The sequence below is a fragment of the Scophthalmus maximus genome, chromosome 15 (assembly GCF_022379125.1).
Source record: "Scophthalmus maximus strain ysfricsl-2021 chromosome 15, ASM2237912v1, whole genome shotgun sequence".
Taxonomy (NCBI): domain Eukaryota; kingdom Metazoa; phylum Chordata; class Actinopteri; order Pleuronectiformes; family Scophthalmidae; genus Scophthalmus; species Scophthalmus maximus.
The window spans coordinates 12,615,309-12,632,203 of record NC_061529.1 but is presented as its reverse complement, the minus strand read 5'-3'; the positions used below and the strand labels follow the sequence as shown (position 1 = coordinate 12,632,203).

At 44.5% G+C, this 16,895-nt stretch overlaps 1 protein-coding gene across 15 annotated transcripts in view; it reads right to left on the bottom strand.

The window, feature by feature from the left end:
- Positions 1-10,795: 10,795 nt before the first annotated feature.
- The window catches only part of esrrb (estrogen-related receptor beta), a 48,590-nt gene continuing 42,490 nt past the window's right edge, over positions 10,796-16,895 (bottom strand). For all 15 annotated transcript variants that reach the window (XM_035610737.2, XM_035610734.2, XM_035610738.2 and 12 more), the window contains one exon: positions 10,796-13,997. In XM_035610737.2, the coding sequence (XP_035466630.1) occupies positions 13,753-13,997 (245 nt within the window). In that variant the 3' untranslated portion in view covers positions 10,796-13,752. The remainder of the gene's footprint in view (positions 13,998-16,895) is intronic.

Sequence of the window (16,895 nt, the reverse complement as noted above, 5' to 3'; positions counted from 1 at the left end):
TTTTACTTTTTCACTCCATTAAGTGTGCTCTATCTCTTTGGGAGCCCGGCCAGATGGTTTATCACTTCCCGTGCTGTTGGTAGCACCATTAATGGGCTAAGACACTGGGCTATAAAATAATTGCGCCGCAGTGTTGGAAATGTTCATCGTGCTAATTGAAAAGTAATTGCAGAGGTATAGTGCAACTGTCGCACCATAAAAGCCTGTCATAGGAGAGGAGGAGGGCTTTATAGTAAAAGGCTATTGTTTGCAGTCATACAGTACAGCAAGTGGTCAAAGCAATGAAGGAACAGCCTCTATGCACAATGTTAACAGGGGCAATGATCCTTTGAAAACATGTCTCTTTTATTCTCTACTAGCTCACATATTAATGCAATAAATATATCACAGCGATGCTATTTTATACTGTAGTGATTTACATTATCTTAGTGTTTTGTTTTGTCTGTCAACCTTGTCTACCTATTGTAAAATTAACACTGTGAGCAGGAGTATGTGAGTCAATTACAGGAGTGAAATGACATTGTCAAATTCATGTCCTATCGTATTCGTGTCATATTCGAGGGCAAGTAAACTTTCAGGTAGGGGGGAAGAAAACTGCCGTGAAGAAAAAAAGGGCCTTTCTTGATCTGGTTAAAAACAAGAAAGAATACAGAGCAGTGAGAAGTGGACTCGTTCAGTTTAACATACAACAACACAAGAACCGAGACCGAATCGGAAACATATATTCACATTTTGGTTTTTCCCCATGCTTTTTCGTGTGTAATCTATAACTTTTACGTGTGTGTGTGTGTGTGTGTGTTTGTGTGTGTGTGTGTGTGTGTGTGTGTGTGTGTGTGTGCGTGCATGTCAAGTACAGGAAGTGGATGTATGTGCACCCTCAGTCACCTCTGATATTTGGTGCATCCCTCATTCTACTTCATATCTCGGCGTGATATAAATCTGAATTACAATTTCAATAACCACAGAACCATCAGTAATGAGATAAGATTTACTTCTAATGAACTTTGGACATTACAATGCAGAACAAAGAGCATTAAATCGTTAATGTGTTAATGTAACATTATAAAATGCCATTAAGCCGGCAATTAATCAGCTTGAAAAATAAGAGGAAGGATTTTACTGCTCCAAAACCTACAGATTTCTAATTTCTTCACAAATCTGACCGCACGGATTGGAAGCTTTTAATGTGAACAGGGATCCTATGAAGTTGTAGCAAATATTTTTTGTAGTGCGTACACAAATACATATCTGAGGAGGCAAATATTCAAAAAACAACATGCCATAAACATTTTCAAGATGCAGACTTCCTGCAGCTAAGTGCTGCGGCTTATGTGCAGAGCGACAGCCCATAGTTTGTGTCCGTCCCTTTACTGTCCCATTATTGATAGAGGCTTGTTGTTTGAGGTGACGCCGCGGGTTAACGGAAGGGCCGATGGGCGTTTGTTTAAGCCATCATTACTAAAACAAAGCAGCCTCTCGCTGCTTATCAGCCCCTCATCGACTCCCCTTCGAGCCGCTGTCGCCCGGCCAATCCGACGTATTGACACCCATTGACTGGGACTTGAGGAAGAACGGGATGGTGAACTTGTCCAACGCAGATCAGGGTCAGGGCAAAGGACAGGGGACGGGGGTTGTTTGTGTGTGAGACCACCACATTCTCCTGCGTGGATCCAATAGTGCTGTGTGTGCTCCAAATCAATGACATGGGGGGAAAATGAGGCCTGAAATTGAAGTGATTGATTCCCGCAGTTATGATGCGGCGTTCATTGATGCCTTTTGATTTGAACCGACTCTCCTCCTTCTCGCCTCCGAAATGGCCACACACACAGTGCGGCATGTGAACTGAGTGTGTGGGCTGCTTTGAGGAAGGAATACATTCTCTGTAGGTCAAACAACCGGCGTGAACTGTGAGCCACCTCAACCCTTCACCCAATTTCCCCTCCCTCCATCGTTCTCTCCTCCTTCCCAAGGTCAATATCCTCAACAATTAGTCCGAAGAGGAGGACGATTTGAAGCATGGTCGCACCCTCTCCAAATGCCCCCTCAAGGGCTTCAGGGGGCAGCAACGGTATGTCAGACAAAAGTGAAAAGTGTACCCATTCGCTCTTTATGTCTCCATTTGCCACCCTCATTAGGGCCATTCATGAGCACTTAGAGGACCCCTGCACATCCACACATCACCCCGGTCCGCTCTGCCCCCTCCTCGACGCACCTTCCCCAATCAAATAACTATCATTGAAAGCCCATGTGCGTGTGAGGGTGTGTATGCGTGCCAGAGAGATGGAAAGCAAGAGAGGTGGCCACCGAGTATCTATAGAGTGCGATCATACTAATGTAATATTGATTGGTCCCAGTCACCATGGCACCAGGACAATAGTCCAGGCCTGCTGGCCACTGGTCAGTCTCCCAGTCTCCCTCCTCCCCCACTGGGCACGCTGGACGATCCACAGTGCAGCAGATTACAAGGCAAGGCTCTCTGCGTCTTTGGGTAAAGGCATGTAACCTACATGTAGAGGACAACAGCGTCAGAGGACGAAATCTAAACGTATTCATGAACTTCGTCCTCAAAGCGGAAGATCGGTACACTCGTAAATCTCCTGCGCATCCTCCTCGACTCTTTTTTTTATTCCCTCTGCCGACGCCCGCCGGCCTGTCAAGCCTCAGAGGAAGAGAAAACACGAACGGGGCAGTCGTCAGCGGGGAAGGAGAGTGTGAAAGTATAGCGAGGTGAAGCAAGTACAAATGTTCAGCTCAGAGAAACTAGTCCCCTGTGAGTCCACGCACGGTGTCAGAGAGAAAAGAAACGTGAGAGAGAATCATTACATTCAGCCTGGGATTTCCTGTTGGTTCGCGCAGTAGGCCACGTCGCTCGGTCCTGAATATTCGGAACAAAACAGTGGATGTGCTGACATCATTTTGAATTCCAAAAACCTGAGGCCGCTTCTTCAGTTGTTTTGGCAGGACAGCTGTTCCCCTCCGTCCACCGGACCACACACCCTCTCATGAACGTGGGATTTGCAGTAACAAAAAAAAGAAAGCGGCAGAAGAGAAATGGAGCTGATGAGCATGAAGTCAGAAGCAGGCAGCTGATTTTCCTGACGCCTCAGCTGCCTGACAGCAAAGAGCACAGGACTCCATTTTTGATACAAGTGAGTGATTTGCATAGAAAAGTTCATAAGCACGGGACATAAGGATATGGTCATAAAAGAGGGCAATAAAATTTTTAACTATGACAGAATATTAAAAGTGGCAGTAAATTGAAGGCAGGCTGCAGAATGACCCTTGCAGAGTGACTTCCTCGGTTGGGACTGCTAATCTCAGTGTGTGAGAGGGGCACTCACTGTACACAGAGAATAAAACATCTCCCGCCGACCCCTGACAGATATGGTTGTCTCTCACACTTTCATCCTGCTGGATAGTTAAGATTTAAGATAATGACACAACGACTTTCACGTTGATGCCGACATTGAATCTTTTTAAGAGGCCTCCTGCTGCCGAGCCGGGACGGCCTGTCAGCCACTGGCAGTGAAAGAGTTGAATGTCTTGCGCATACTCGTTTCCCGATGTCAGGGAAGAAATTGTTCGTAACATCGGCCCCTCACACTTGTCTCAACTCATTTATTTCAGCCAAGGTCTGCGGATATAAATAAAAGGAAATGTTACTGGAGCATTTAAACTCAGCGGCAGCCTTGAGACCAGTAATGTAACCACATATCATCAAAAGTGCTGAATCTCCCTTTGTCACCACACATGACATGCAATTTCTCCAAACATATTCACGTTTGTTGCCATTCATACAAATAAATAATCACAGAAAGCCCCGGACAGCCCTTTACAGATGACCTCTACAGCAACGCTGAGTGTCCGTCAGATTTATCCCGTGGCTACTAAAACTAGAGCTTTGAGATTATTTACCACCCACAAGCATTTCCTCTTTCTAACACACCGGAGTATCAAGCTTCTGTCTCAGCCGGATTTGAGGGATTTCTTCATGAATGCAGTTCAACAGGTGGGCCATAGATGGAGCTCTTCTCATTAGAATATACATTACATTACATTACATTACCAAGCTGTCCTCGGATAACTGTGCGCCGCCCGTCCTTCACTCCTCGACTGCGTCCGAGGGGCTGAGCTGCAGCGCGGGCTCCACCTTTACCTGCCCTCTGTGTGCGCAGAGGGAGAAAAGTTGCAGGAAAACAGACATATTGCCACATTGACCATTTTAACAGCTGTGTGTTACTCTGCTTTACTTAACACACCGGACCCCTTGTGAGCGAGTGTCAAACCACAAACCACCGGGTCCCCGGAGCAGTGTGACTTAATTGAGCTATCCTGGGAAATCTAATTACAATGATGCACAGAGGATTGTGTAATATTCCCTCAGCTTCAGCTCTAACACCTATCCCTCACAAATCATGGGAGGGAGGGTGAGGGAAGACGCACAGACACACGGATGTGCTCAGCGGTTGTAGGTAGGCACCAAGTGAAACAACCGTAAAACCTGTTTTAATCACGATTCATGGGCACGTAAACCTTTAGAGAGTCAGTCGGCCTGATCAGCAGGGCGGGGAGGACACAACAATGACAACTATATGGTCAAAGACTGAGGCACTTAGGCAGGGACAAAATATATAATCTTGTCTTTGTTTTATCCAATTATTATCGTTTTATTTTTTTTCCATACGGTCTCAAAGTTCATGAGAGGGAGGATGTGAAAGAGAAATCACTTTAGTTGAAGGTGGGCAGGTGACACACCGGAACGGTATTAAAACCAAAGCACACTTAATTTGCTCATTTGATTTGCATTGTACAGCTGGGCAATGATCATAGCAATATCACTGTGGAGAGTTATTGAGCACATCGTGGCAATTCATGTGCGGCCATATGCAGTGTATGTCAGTGCTGCTGGGGCCAAGAAAACACACACACACACACACACACACACACACACACACGCACACACACACACACACACACACACACACGCCCACACACGTCTCCTCAGATAATCCATTCTCTCACCGTGCTCATTGACGGCATTAATCCCCCAGTAAAGTGTCCTAAAACGTTTGCCTATAAGTGAGTTCTTTTCACTGCAGAAAGACAACACGAAGAGTCCTGCAGCTGTCGGCCGAGGGTATCGAATTGATGCCTGTCGTGCAGAGGCAACCGTTGTGTTTAATGTGGACTGAACAAATGAAACTACTGAACAAATGAGTGAATGAACTTGTATGATTGCGTGTGATATAATTTATCTGAGCGAGAGAGAGAGAGAGAGAGTGTGTGTGTGTGTGTGTGTGGGGGGGGGGGGGGGGTGGGGTTAAAACAAGCAAGTACTGAAAAGCGGACATGATTTGTGTATAATTTGTTTTTCATAAAGTCAATATGCATCTATGTGTGTGCATCAAGTCTGTTTGTGATTGAGTGCAAGGTCAAAGGGACACGTGGGAGAGACGGGAGGGAGCGGCGGCGAGCTAAGAAGGGGGTTGCTACTGTGCCCAAGGCCATACCCACACGGACGGACACCATATTGAAATTAGCAAATGGACTTCATAGTGTCGCTTGCTGCCCCATTTGTGGCCCCCCTCTCCTCTGAGTGATATACAGATTCACCCAGTGAAGGGGACATCAGCATCCTAAAGGGGCAACGGGGTGGAGTATATATACTGTATATATGGGGGGGGGGACTAACCTCCCCCATCCTAAAATGAAATAGGTTTACTCTTATTTATTTACAGCATGTTTTGCACTCATCCCATAACACTGTAAATTACCTGCACACCGCGTGGACAAGGCTCCTCTCCCAGGCGAGGAGCGAGGGGGAGAAAAAGGACATAAAACATCTGATCTATATGATATTTAATTCAGGAATCACATATGATCTGTCAATTTCCATATATCAAGCTTTATGAGTCATATTTTAAACACAAAATCACGTTTATGAATATAAATGTGTGAATTATGAGCGGACGTGTGTGTTATATGAGGTACAAAATGTCTACGGGCCTCAGACGGAGCGTCTTGCCAATATTTATGAGATTTCTATAGTATACTGTATCTCATGAGAGGATAAGGGATGAGTGACTTCCTTCCTGGGGTCTTAGGTGGTTGAACACACATCTGTTTCTCTCTGTTTCTCACACGGCGTGCAGTTTCATCTTGCTGTTGACTGACTTCTGAAATGACATGAAAAAGGGAACACGGATGATCACCTAAAATAAAAACAAAAATACTTAAAAAATGTTTCAAAAGCTTGACACTTACCTTAGCTTTATCAGCCTATAGCAATGGAGACCATGTGTGTATGTGCGTGCGTATGTGTGTGTGTGCGTGTGCATGTGTGTGTGTGTGTGTGTGTCTGTGCGTTTGTGCAGACAGAATTCCATCATAGGGAACTCTCTTGGGACCAGACCTGGTCTCCAGCTGAAAAAAAAGACAGGGGTTTTCTCCATTATGGCAAACAAGTGCATTTGCTTTAAGGCCAGTGGAGATTTCTAACCTTTGCTTGACATGCCGAAAAGGTCAGGCCCATCTGTGGCTTCCCTCCGGAGTTGAGCCAGACCATTTGCTCCCTGCTCCTTTGCACCCCAGGAAATCCTGAGATCCATGGTATCAACAAGCACACTGTAGCCGACACTGTCAGCAAATGGCATATGACAAAATTTGTTTTTTTCTGCTCATACCATAGGCCATTTTGACTGCTTGGTTGCAAATGGATTATCAATTAGGACACAAAAAAATATTATGTATATTTGGCAGAGAATAAATAGGAAAATGAATAAAAGCCTGAAATAAAATACAGATTTAGAAACGTATATAAGTAAGTCAAATATCTGATTTCAGTTTTTGAAAATCAAAGTCTTTTTTTTCATATGGAACACATAAAATACATATATAAAAACACAACTACACTTTCAGATAATAAAATGTCTTACTGTGATTTAAAGCGCAGGCCCGATCCACAGTAATAACCCAGTAATTCACAGTAATTGTGTTAAACGCCTCTGAAGTAAGCACACAAACCATCCCGTGCGAGTTTTTCTCCATTTGATGGACGTATCCATGCTTATCAATTTTCCTTATCTCCCTTCATTATTTCCAAACCAGTGGTTAAATTGGAAAAGCCCATAAGGACATGTGAATACATGGCAGAGGCAATAAAACAGTAGGGAGGAGAGAAACCCCCCAAACACACACACACACACACACACACACACATCCCACAGCAGTGTTTTCTTGGGTGGAGGGAGATACATTTGGCAGATAGTTGGAAATATTTCTGCTCCCCCCACAGCTTCATATCAGTGAGCACCACAGATAAAGATACAGTTGGGGAAATAAATCTCAAATGAAGGAACAAACCCTTCACATGCAGTTATCTTGTGCATGTGTGTGTGTGTGGTAGTGCGGTGTGTGTGTGTGTGTGTATACAGTTTATTACCTTCTCGCTCTCTCACAGTGCTCGTGTTTCTACAACGTTCAAGTGTTGCAGAACACAAGTGCCCTGATTTGGGCTCAAAGGCAGTATTTTTCTCTGCAGCGCTGGAGGGTCAGTGTGGTCTCATCCTCACAGGCGTCCCGTGTGGCGGCACTTCTCGCTCTGCGTTTCGGTATAGGCTGCTTGTTCTCAGGGGATTTTGTGGGTCCACTTAATATCTATAGTGCTTATGAGTAGAAATAGTGATGCTCCTTCTCGAGGAGCCACAGTTTGTCCCAGAAACATACTAGTGTCACTTAGTGATAAGACTTCAATATAATATTTAATTTCCATTGTTTGTTCCCGATGTCAGGCAGTCACTTACATCTGACTGATATCAGATCAAACGGGGCATTTAAACTGTGAGCTTTAAGTCTCGCCTTTCACTGTATGATTGCATAATGGTCTGTCTGAAAAAAAAAGTAACCAGAGTAATTTGCCAAACTGGGACAAAGGTCTGCTGATGGCCATTAGGTTTTTTAGGACAGCAGCTCAGCCATGCATTAAGTGATGAAGAGAGCAGGCGTGTAACCTGATAAATGCACTTAAAACAGTGAGGATGGACAATGAGGGGGCGAAATCTCAGATGGCCCAGTTGCTGTGCCTGCGAGGCACTTTGACAGCCTATTGATCAGCCAAAGAGAGTCTTGAGCAGGGTCAGAGGTGTGGGGATGCGTGGCTCGGATGCTGCCACCGGGACAGGTACTGTACAGGACAGCAGTGATCTATTAGGAATATACCAACTCCTGAGACAATTACATCGCCCTTTGGTTGAAGATCAGATGTGTTGCCGACTGCTGCCACTCGAACTGGCTGGGGGAATTTTCTCCTCCTGCATCCTACACGACAACAGTATACATACGACATGTCTGTTATTTGAAATTGATGTGACGTAATGTTTCTGTCTGGGACATTGACATTTGCTGGTTGTGAAAATGTCCCAGGCCTTGTTATTGAATAGTAATAGGCTTGTCGAGCCGGTGCCTCCAATTTCACAAATGGAGCAATAAATACACATAACAGAATCAGTGGCACAATAAGAGTACCCATAAAGGATGGTTGTGCCTCAAAAACAAGGAGGTGAGTGTGGGCAGGCTGAGGGAGAGAGAAAGAGAAAGAGGCGGGGTGGGGTCAAAAGAAAATTTGACAAAGGCAAGAGATGAAAAGTGTGTGTGTGTGTGTGTGTGCGTGTGTGTGTGTGTGTGTGTGTGTGTGTGAGAGAGAGTGTGTGCCTGTGTGTGTGTGTGTGTGTGTGTGAGTGTACAGAGAGAGAGAGAGAGAGAGAGAGAGAGAGAGAGAGAGAGAGAGAGAGAGAGAGATGGTGGCCCACTCTTCATTTCTGTGCCACAAGCTCTCCTGGGCATTTGCGTGCTCCGTTTTCAACCTAAGTGTAATTTGAGCCCTGGGTTGATACAAAGTGTATGCAGCAGCTCTGTTCAAACCCAATCACTCACCCTGACGTGTAATCCTTTCCCTCGCCATCATGAACGTTGCTTTGGGAATAAAGAAACACACTTAAGCAATACGCAGCAGTCGTACAGCTGCAAGTGGGGCCGCATCTTGATGAGATGCCTCATAACTCTAATGAAAGGTGTTTTGACCTGTCAATGGAGGTAAATGATTGCCTCGCTACTGTATCTGTGAGGAACGTATTGATGGCAATACCTGGTCCAACCCGGTGATTTGCATGACAAACGAGGAGCACATTGCTTTTAAAAAAGACAGCACCTGGCAACTGTGCGCCACGTTTTATTTGTGTGGGCCCCCACATCTCCTTTTTCTTGCCTTTCATCCTCAAGTCCCCCTTTCTCTTGCCTTGCGATGCCATTGTCTCCACGCAGAGGATTATTACAATTAATTGGTTGCCAAGACATTATTTCAAAAAGGGAAATTGGCTCTTATAATTATATAGAGAGGGGAATACTTTAACTCCCCAGAATATCAGCTTCCTGAAATAATGGAGCCACAGCCCCTCACTTCCCCCACCTCCATCAGCGTTAGCGTGTCTGTGTGCCTGTTTCCTGTGACGGATCCATTTTCAACAGTTTCTGGCCCTGCAGTGGCAGCGGTTGTTGGCTGGGTGGTTGGGTGGTCTGCGAGGATCTCTGGCTTGACTGGCTTGCCTCACCTACTGCCTTCATCTCTGGTCTGCTGGGAGCTCTGACCTGCTCTTTGTTCTGTCCCGTCGCTGAACTCCCAGTCAGTGTACTGTATGTGCGAGTGTGACTACAGTCATGGTAGTCTGGGTAAATACGCCAAGCAGAGGGCAGGGTTAGGGTAAGAGTCACTCTACTGGGCCAAAGGCCTTTTAATAGCTTTTACAATTATTAGGCTTAGTTTTTATCCTTGTAAGCAGCATGGCTCTGTGGATGGCATCGGTTTGTCAGTCCACCACTGCGGTACAGGCTTAAATATATCACAGCAACTGTAGGATGGATTTTCAGGATACTGTGTACACACGTGCATAATTCCCAGAAGATTAATTTTTGGAGATCCTCGGTTTTACTTAAGCAGCATTTGGTATTTTAAAGCTACAGTGTGTAATATTTAGAAGAACGTATTCATAGAAATTGAATATATTGTCCAGAATTATATTGTCCCCAACCTTTAGCCCTTTGAGATCTTTTGATGAAAAGGGCACTCTAAATAAAATGTATTTATTTATTTATTTAATTGTGTTCATATATGTACAATCACCTGCAACAAAGAACCAATGTTTTTCAACTTTGAATGAGTTATATATAGTAACTTTAGGGGGACCCGACCTCTGTGTCAGTCGCCATGTTTGCTACGTCGTGTTGTGCTGCGTTCCGGCTCCACTGGGACTCGGGAGGTCAGAAAAAAAATCACCACCCCGAGTTCCGAGTTCCGAGGTATAACAGAACGCAGCATTAAATATGGTTGCAGAAAACGGTCCGACATACGTCGCATTCACGTTGAACCGGAAATGGAATTAGCGGTGCGCCACCATTGTGTCCCCTGACGGTGCAAAGTTGTTGTTTTTTAGTTGTTTTTTAAAACAAATAATCACTACATCTAACTCTCTCATTTTGCTTTTCCGCCACATTTTAATATCTGCCACTGTCGGAGGAAAGGGAAAACTCCTGAGCAGAAGGTCGCGATAATGCACCTATTACGCTGGTTGCCAACCGCCATTGAGAACGACAAAGAGTGTACAACCAATCACGTTGCGATCTCCTACAATGCGGCCGCAACTATAGCTCCTTCAGTCTTGAAAAGCTATTTAAAATTAGTATTGGTTGAATGTGACATAACATTTTACAATTTTACAGCACATTTAGTCATAACACAGAAGACTCGGAGTTCAGGGAGTATTTAATTCATTGATCCTTTACCTTTTTGAAAATCAAAACATAAAAGATACACAGATAGTGGTGATTCAACGATCAGAGATATCAATGTACACCATTGCCAAATGATATATTTCACACTATAAATACTCGTAGCACAGAAGCAGGAAATCAGTCACCTGCCCCTGTCGGCAATTTATCATCAAGGGACCAATTCTGACACACTGATGTTCATAAAAATACATACCCGCTTAGGGACCAAAGTTGGGGTCACACCCACTGATGGCCAAGTCATGTGGTCAACGTGAAGCATGCTTTACCTTTACAAACAGGTCTATGAGGAACAAACGGGAAGAGAAGATCAGAAACTACAATTACAAATATTTTGGCAGGAGCACTGAGGGAGAGGGTTTTTGATAAAAACATGGATGGCTCAGGTACTGTATGTCACAGACATGTGGAGATGATAAAGAGCAGTAAGTGTCAAGTCAGAGAAATATTGACAACATGATAATGAGGTAGTAGTCAGCAGGGCGCTGCATACTTTATTTTCAATGGTATTTTCGGCAACCTACTGTATTGACGCTGATACATTTACACGCTGAGACACAGTTTGTAATGTAAGACATATCCGTATCTTTTACTTAACACAGTGCCACATTTCTAGGCAAAAATAAACGGGTAGATGAGAGACTCCCATTAGTATGATTCTTACAGATGATCCTTAGGGACACTATAAAATACTAGTTGTAAAGATTTTCTGCAAAAAGTTTTAATTTATACTGCACTTTTATTGAAACGAGCACAAAATTCTTTTTTTTCGTCAGTTAAGCAAATCAAATACAGTTCGTCTTCCGACATACGGGATACATGTTTCAAATCAGAGGGCTTTAGAATACTGTGTGTTAGTTGATAGCGTACAAATTCTCCCAAATCTAAGTAAAAGCATGCTTTGCAGCATGGTTTCAGTCAGAATTGGTCCCTGTTGTATTGCACTACAGTAAAATAACTCAAGTTATACCGTCACCGTCTACAGTGGAGCTTGCTAGCTGGACAGCAGCTAGTTCAAGTTGGGATGATTGGGTGCCGGAGTGGGTAGTCAGCATGATATCTCAAGCATGGCGGCAACCCTACCGCAATGCTAGGGATTTCTTTGATCACAGTATCATATTGTTGCGACAGCACCACAATTTATAACGATCACAGAAAATCCGTCAGTAGTATAAGCAAACACCTCCGACACGTCCTCTCTCACACGGAGATGAGCGGCAGCTCTGCTGGACTGATTTAAAGTTTTACTCACACCCGGCGTAATGGACATGTCGCTAAACACAGGGAGGAGGGAGCACGCGATCCCTTTCTCCCACCAGAGATCACACCTTGTACTGACACACTGTTGGGTTAGCCGTTACCCTCTGGAGCATGCTGACACTTTGTTTCTTGCATAGCTATTCGCATGTGCATGCTTGGGCATCCCGAGCTCTCCTCGCAGATGCCGGCCCGCCCTCCGGGCCAGTGGGGGAAGGTGTTACCCTGCACCGGCCACTGTGTCAACATGAGGTCAGGAAGAAGTGTTCCACGTGTCTACTGTACTCCTGTAAGGGAGGCCCGCGCAGACAACAACCTCCTGCTGGGTAAAAATAAACCCAGTGTGAAGTGCCACCACTCCGGCCCTGCACCTGCCATTTACCTCCGTTTGGTTGAAGCTCTATAAATGCAGGCACAGCTATTAAAAGATGGGAGGTGTCCAAAATGGTGCGAGCAGATGCTGGGCACCTTGCTCCCTGTGTGCAGGATGAGTCTGCCACAGGCTTAAAAGAGCCCAAAATAGAGGGGTTGACATATGGCCCTATGATTGTTTGAACATGGAATCTCCTGGACTCCTGCCACTCGGCGTAAATCCTTTGATACCGCCGCACCAAACCCGCTGATCATCTTTCACCTAACCCCAATCAGGTCATCTGTTGGCATGCCAAGATGCAATGACCAAATTTGGGGTTCAATGGGCTGCTGCATGGACAGCGCTGACACAAACCACTCCAGCAGAGGAGGAACACTAGTGTGCAACAGTGGTCAGTGGTGTGTCCCACTGGTGGGACTGAGATATACAGGCATGGTCTTTTAGCAACAGCGGCATTGAAAAGCACATGAAAGATTGGAGGTCAAAGCCCAGCTTTCCCACTGCCCCCTTTATTGCTGAGTTACTACAGAATTAGACGACTGAATATTGTGCCTGCCTATGCTAGTTTAGTAAAACATGGGACCAGCAAGTCTTCCAGTCTGAGAGAGAGACCACACGGCTTACTGCTCTGGAGAGGTATATCCAAGGACATTTAAACTGATAAGAGTTCACATTTAGGTAACAATTTTTTTTTTCCCCCAGGTGGAGAACAAGAGAAAATGGCCACCAAGTTCACCAGACTTTGATCTGTACACTCAGTCTTCCAATAATAAATATATACATGTCCTGGTCGAGTCCAGGCGAAAAAACACAACTGTGAGACAAGTGAGTCTGTTTATGGTTTGTTGACAACGTTGCTGTCAAATTTTAAAGAACTTTTTTGTTTTAAGAAAAAAAAATCTTATCTTGTCTATCAAGAACTGGCAACTACTTATTCTTTAGATGCTGAGGGGCAGAGGGGTCCTTCTTCATATACAGCATGACCACTTACAATTAACAAAAAAACAAAAACAAAATTATTACTGTACATAGTATTTCTTATATATTTTAAATTAATCTGCATCATTTTTATATTTATACTAATAACCACGTTTTGCATTTGTTCTTTTTTATTTAGAGCCCCAGGGTTCCAGGAGGGGCAGTGAGACAGGACAGACTCTGTCCTGCCTAGTACAGTCAGTGGGGGTCTTCCTGTCCGGAGGACCCTCAGCCTTGGTTCAAGTCACTTTCTGTATCTCTAATGCAGCCCTCCTCTGTTGCATGGCCAAACAGCCACCCTCCGATCAGACCTTGGCCTCCAGCATCTCCAGGAAGAGTTTGTGCATGGGAACCTTGCCCTGCACTTTGATGCTGTAAAAGTGCTGCACAGCCTTGGTGGCCGTCTGCCTCAGCAGGGGCAGGGTCATGAGCAGCTTGCCCGCCCGCCGTGGGTCCTCCTGGTGCTGGCTGCTCTCGTAGTCCTGCAGGGCCTCGTGGAGGGCGTCCTGAAGCTTCTGGACCGCCTCCATGTCCTCTATGTGCATGGAGTCTGGACGGGAGCACAGAAAGGAGCATGAGGATTGATGGGTTTTCAAATTTGAAAAGAAAAAAAGAATTGAGTAACTTGTAAGAAATGTAGTTTGCACTTTGAGACAGTGGTAATATAACAGGAGTGATGGGAAATGGATTTTTCTACAACAAAATTAAATCTCATGATTGATCTTTACTGCTCTGTCAGTTGCGGCAAGGTATGGAACACATTATAAATATAACTCAGACCCTGACAAGATAAAGAATAGATCATAAAAAAAGGAACATCTGCTTTACTTTATTTATTTATATATTTATTCTTTGGTGGACTGGGCAGGATATTCATATGGCCCTTGACCAGAGGGACTGGAAATCAATGTTATCCTCCAGTAACAATGGCATGAATAGCACCCAATCTCTGCTGAGTAAGTACACATTAAACACCTCTCTGTTCCAGAGGACACGTCGTTTTTGAACAAAAAAAACAAAGAGGGGGAAAAAGGGGGCTCCATTAGGGAATTGGACGCTGTAAACAAGCCTGAGATGAATGCAAAACTTCCTTTCAATTAATTTCTTCCTTACTCCCTCAAAGGAATTTCTGACCATCACAGACAAGGAGAAAACAAACACTAATGGGTTTTATTTTACAAACTGATTCGACAACAAATCCAGGAAATGTAGGAGTAAAGAATGGAAAACGTTAATATCCCTGAGAATTTCTCTCTATACATCAAATATACATAAAAAAAGAAGCTCTTGCTTCCTTTTTTATACAGTGAACAATAAAAAAGACGGTGACTCTCTCTCAGCGTCCGTCTGCCCAAATCTATTTCTCCTCTCCGGTTTTAGAGCAGTCTACAATTTCAGTCTGACTTCCATGACGTTTCGCTACAGCGCGACCACATTTTCACTGATCCTTCCGTACATCGCGTTACAGCTCTCCTCTCTCTCATTTCCCTGCCTCTGTTTTCTCTCCCGCTTTCCCCCCGGTCTCTCTCAGGGACTGGTCTGCGGTTGCGCTTTCTCACACTGGTTAACTGGTGTCTGGCACTCCAGAGGTAGCATGTCATTGGCTGCCTGACTCGTCTCACCTTGGCGGTGAATATTTTACCACACGGGACAATAAAAGGCAAAACAGATTTCAGACTTCGCCCCAAATTCATTGACTGGAACAACTGTATTCCCAAGACCTTGAGACATTTCTCACCCTGACGGTTTTCAAATCCACAGTGGTAAAATGAAGTAGGTCGTTTTGTAAAGTGAAAATGGGAAGGAGGGATGTGTGAGGGGGAGGATAGAAAGAACAAAAGGCAAAAAAAAATTGGAAAAAAACCCCTCTCAGATAAGGATGTGGTGTGACATAATTATCTCTTGTTCTTTTCATGGAGACTGAATTCACAAGTGAAGCACCTGCGTTTTTAAAAATCAAACCAATATTTTATTCTGTTTATCAAACAACACACACACACACACACACACACACACACACACACACACACACACACACACACACACACACACACACACACACACACACACACACACACACACACACACACACACACACACACACACACACACACACACACACAAGCATTAAACCTGATTTGGACTCTGCTATAATGAAATGTTTTCAGTGATGGGGGAATAGAGACATATCAAAAGATGGGAGGGAAGAGAGCTGGAGACAGCGGGCACACTGCTCACAGCCCTTGGAGGAGGGGTGGACTTAAAAAAACAACTCTGAAGAAACAATTTCCTCGCAATCCATCAGTGAGCCCACGTCGATCCGATTGATAAACTGCTAATTACAAAATCAATCGCTATGAATTTTCACAGCTGTCAGACAGAGGGGCTCCCGGGAGAGTGATCTCCCAGAGACCTTGTTCTAACGTTCCGGACACCCGCCGCCACCACCTCCTCCTCCTCATCCCCCTCCTCTTCCCTCGACCCCCATCCCTCCTCTCTGCCACAGCCCCACCTCCCTACCAAAGCCCTGTTGGCTGAAAGCAAAGCCCCACCATCAGCATTATCATTTTTCAGCCTCGGACAAAACAAGGGAAAGCGGCCCTGTGACCCGGGCGTGCATTGATCAGAGCGGGACAGGTTGTGCCTCCTCAAAAGAAGACCCGTCAATAGCAGCGTGCCACCTCCGCATTGGAACAAACGAGGCCTATCACTCGCTGATACTCATTCCATTCGACTTAACACATTTTATTGACAGCCCCTGTGCTCCTAATGAAATGCTAAATTTATCTCCCGTGGCTGCTGTGGCCTCAAGCTACTCTTATGGAGATAGTGAAAGAGAGGGGAGAGGGAGCGCTGGAGAAATACCACAACATGGACGGTGTTCAATTACAAAGAGCTCACTCCTCCATCCCTCTTTCTCACACACTGCCCTTATCGTCTCTCCATCTCTCCATCCCATGCTTCCAAACTAAAGGTTACACTGAGAAACTCCTGAAAAACTAAGAAATGTCATTTCTGAAACTGTGTCAGACAACACCCTGCTGTTTCTGGATATTACACTGGGCAGCGTGCATCACTCAGAGGTCGAGTCGGGAAAAAGTGAAATATTCAGAGAGAATAATAAACCTGAAGTTTGTCTCAGCAACATTGTTTTCTACGGTGCGGACTTTTCTTTTGACAAAGTTACATTTCCACGTAACTTTGCTGATTATCCAGTAATTTATTATATTCATTTGTTGTTACAGTATACAATATAATTCATTAATTTTTCTTTTTACTTCCTCCTTGTTGGTATATTTGAGGTCAAAAGTACATTTTTTTTTTGGTCTGGAATTTATTGTGAAAATATTTACAAAATATTTTAGATCTGTCTTATGTTATATGATACTATTGTAAGCTATATATGTGTTCTATATATATATATATATATATATATATATATATATAT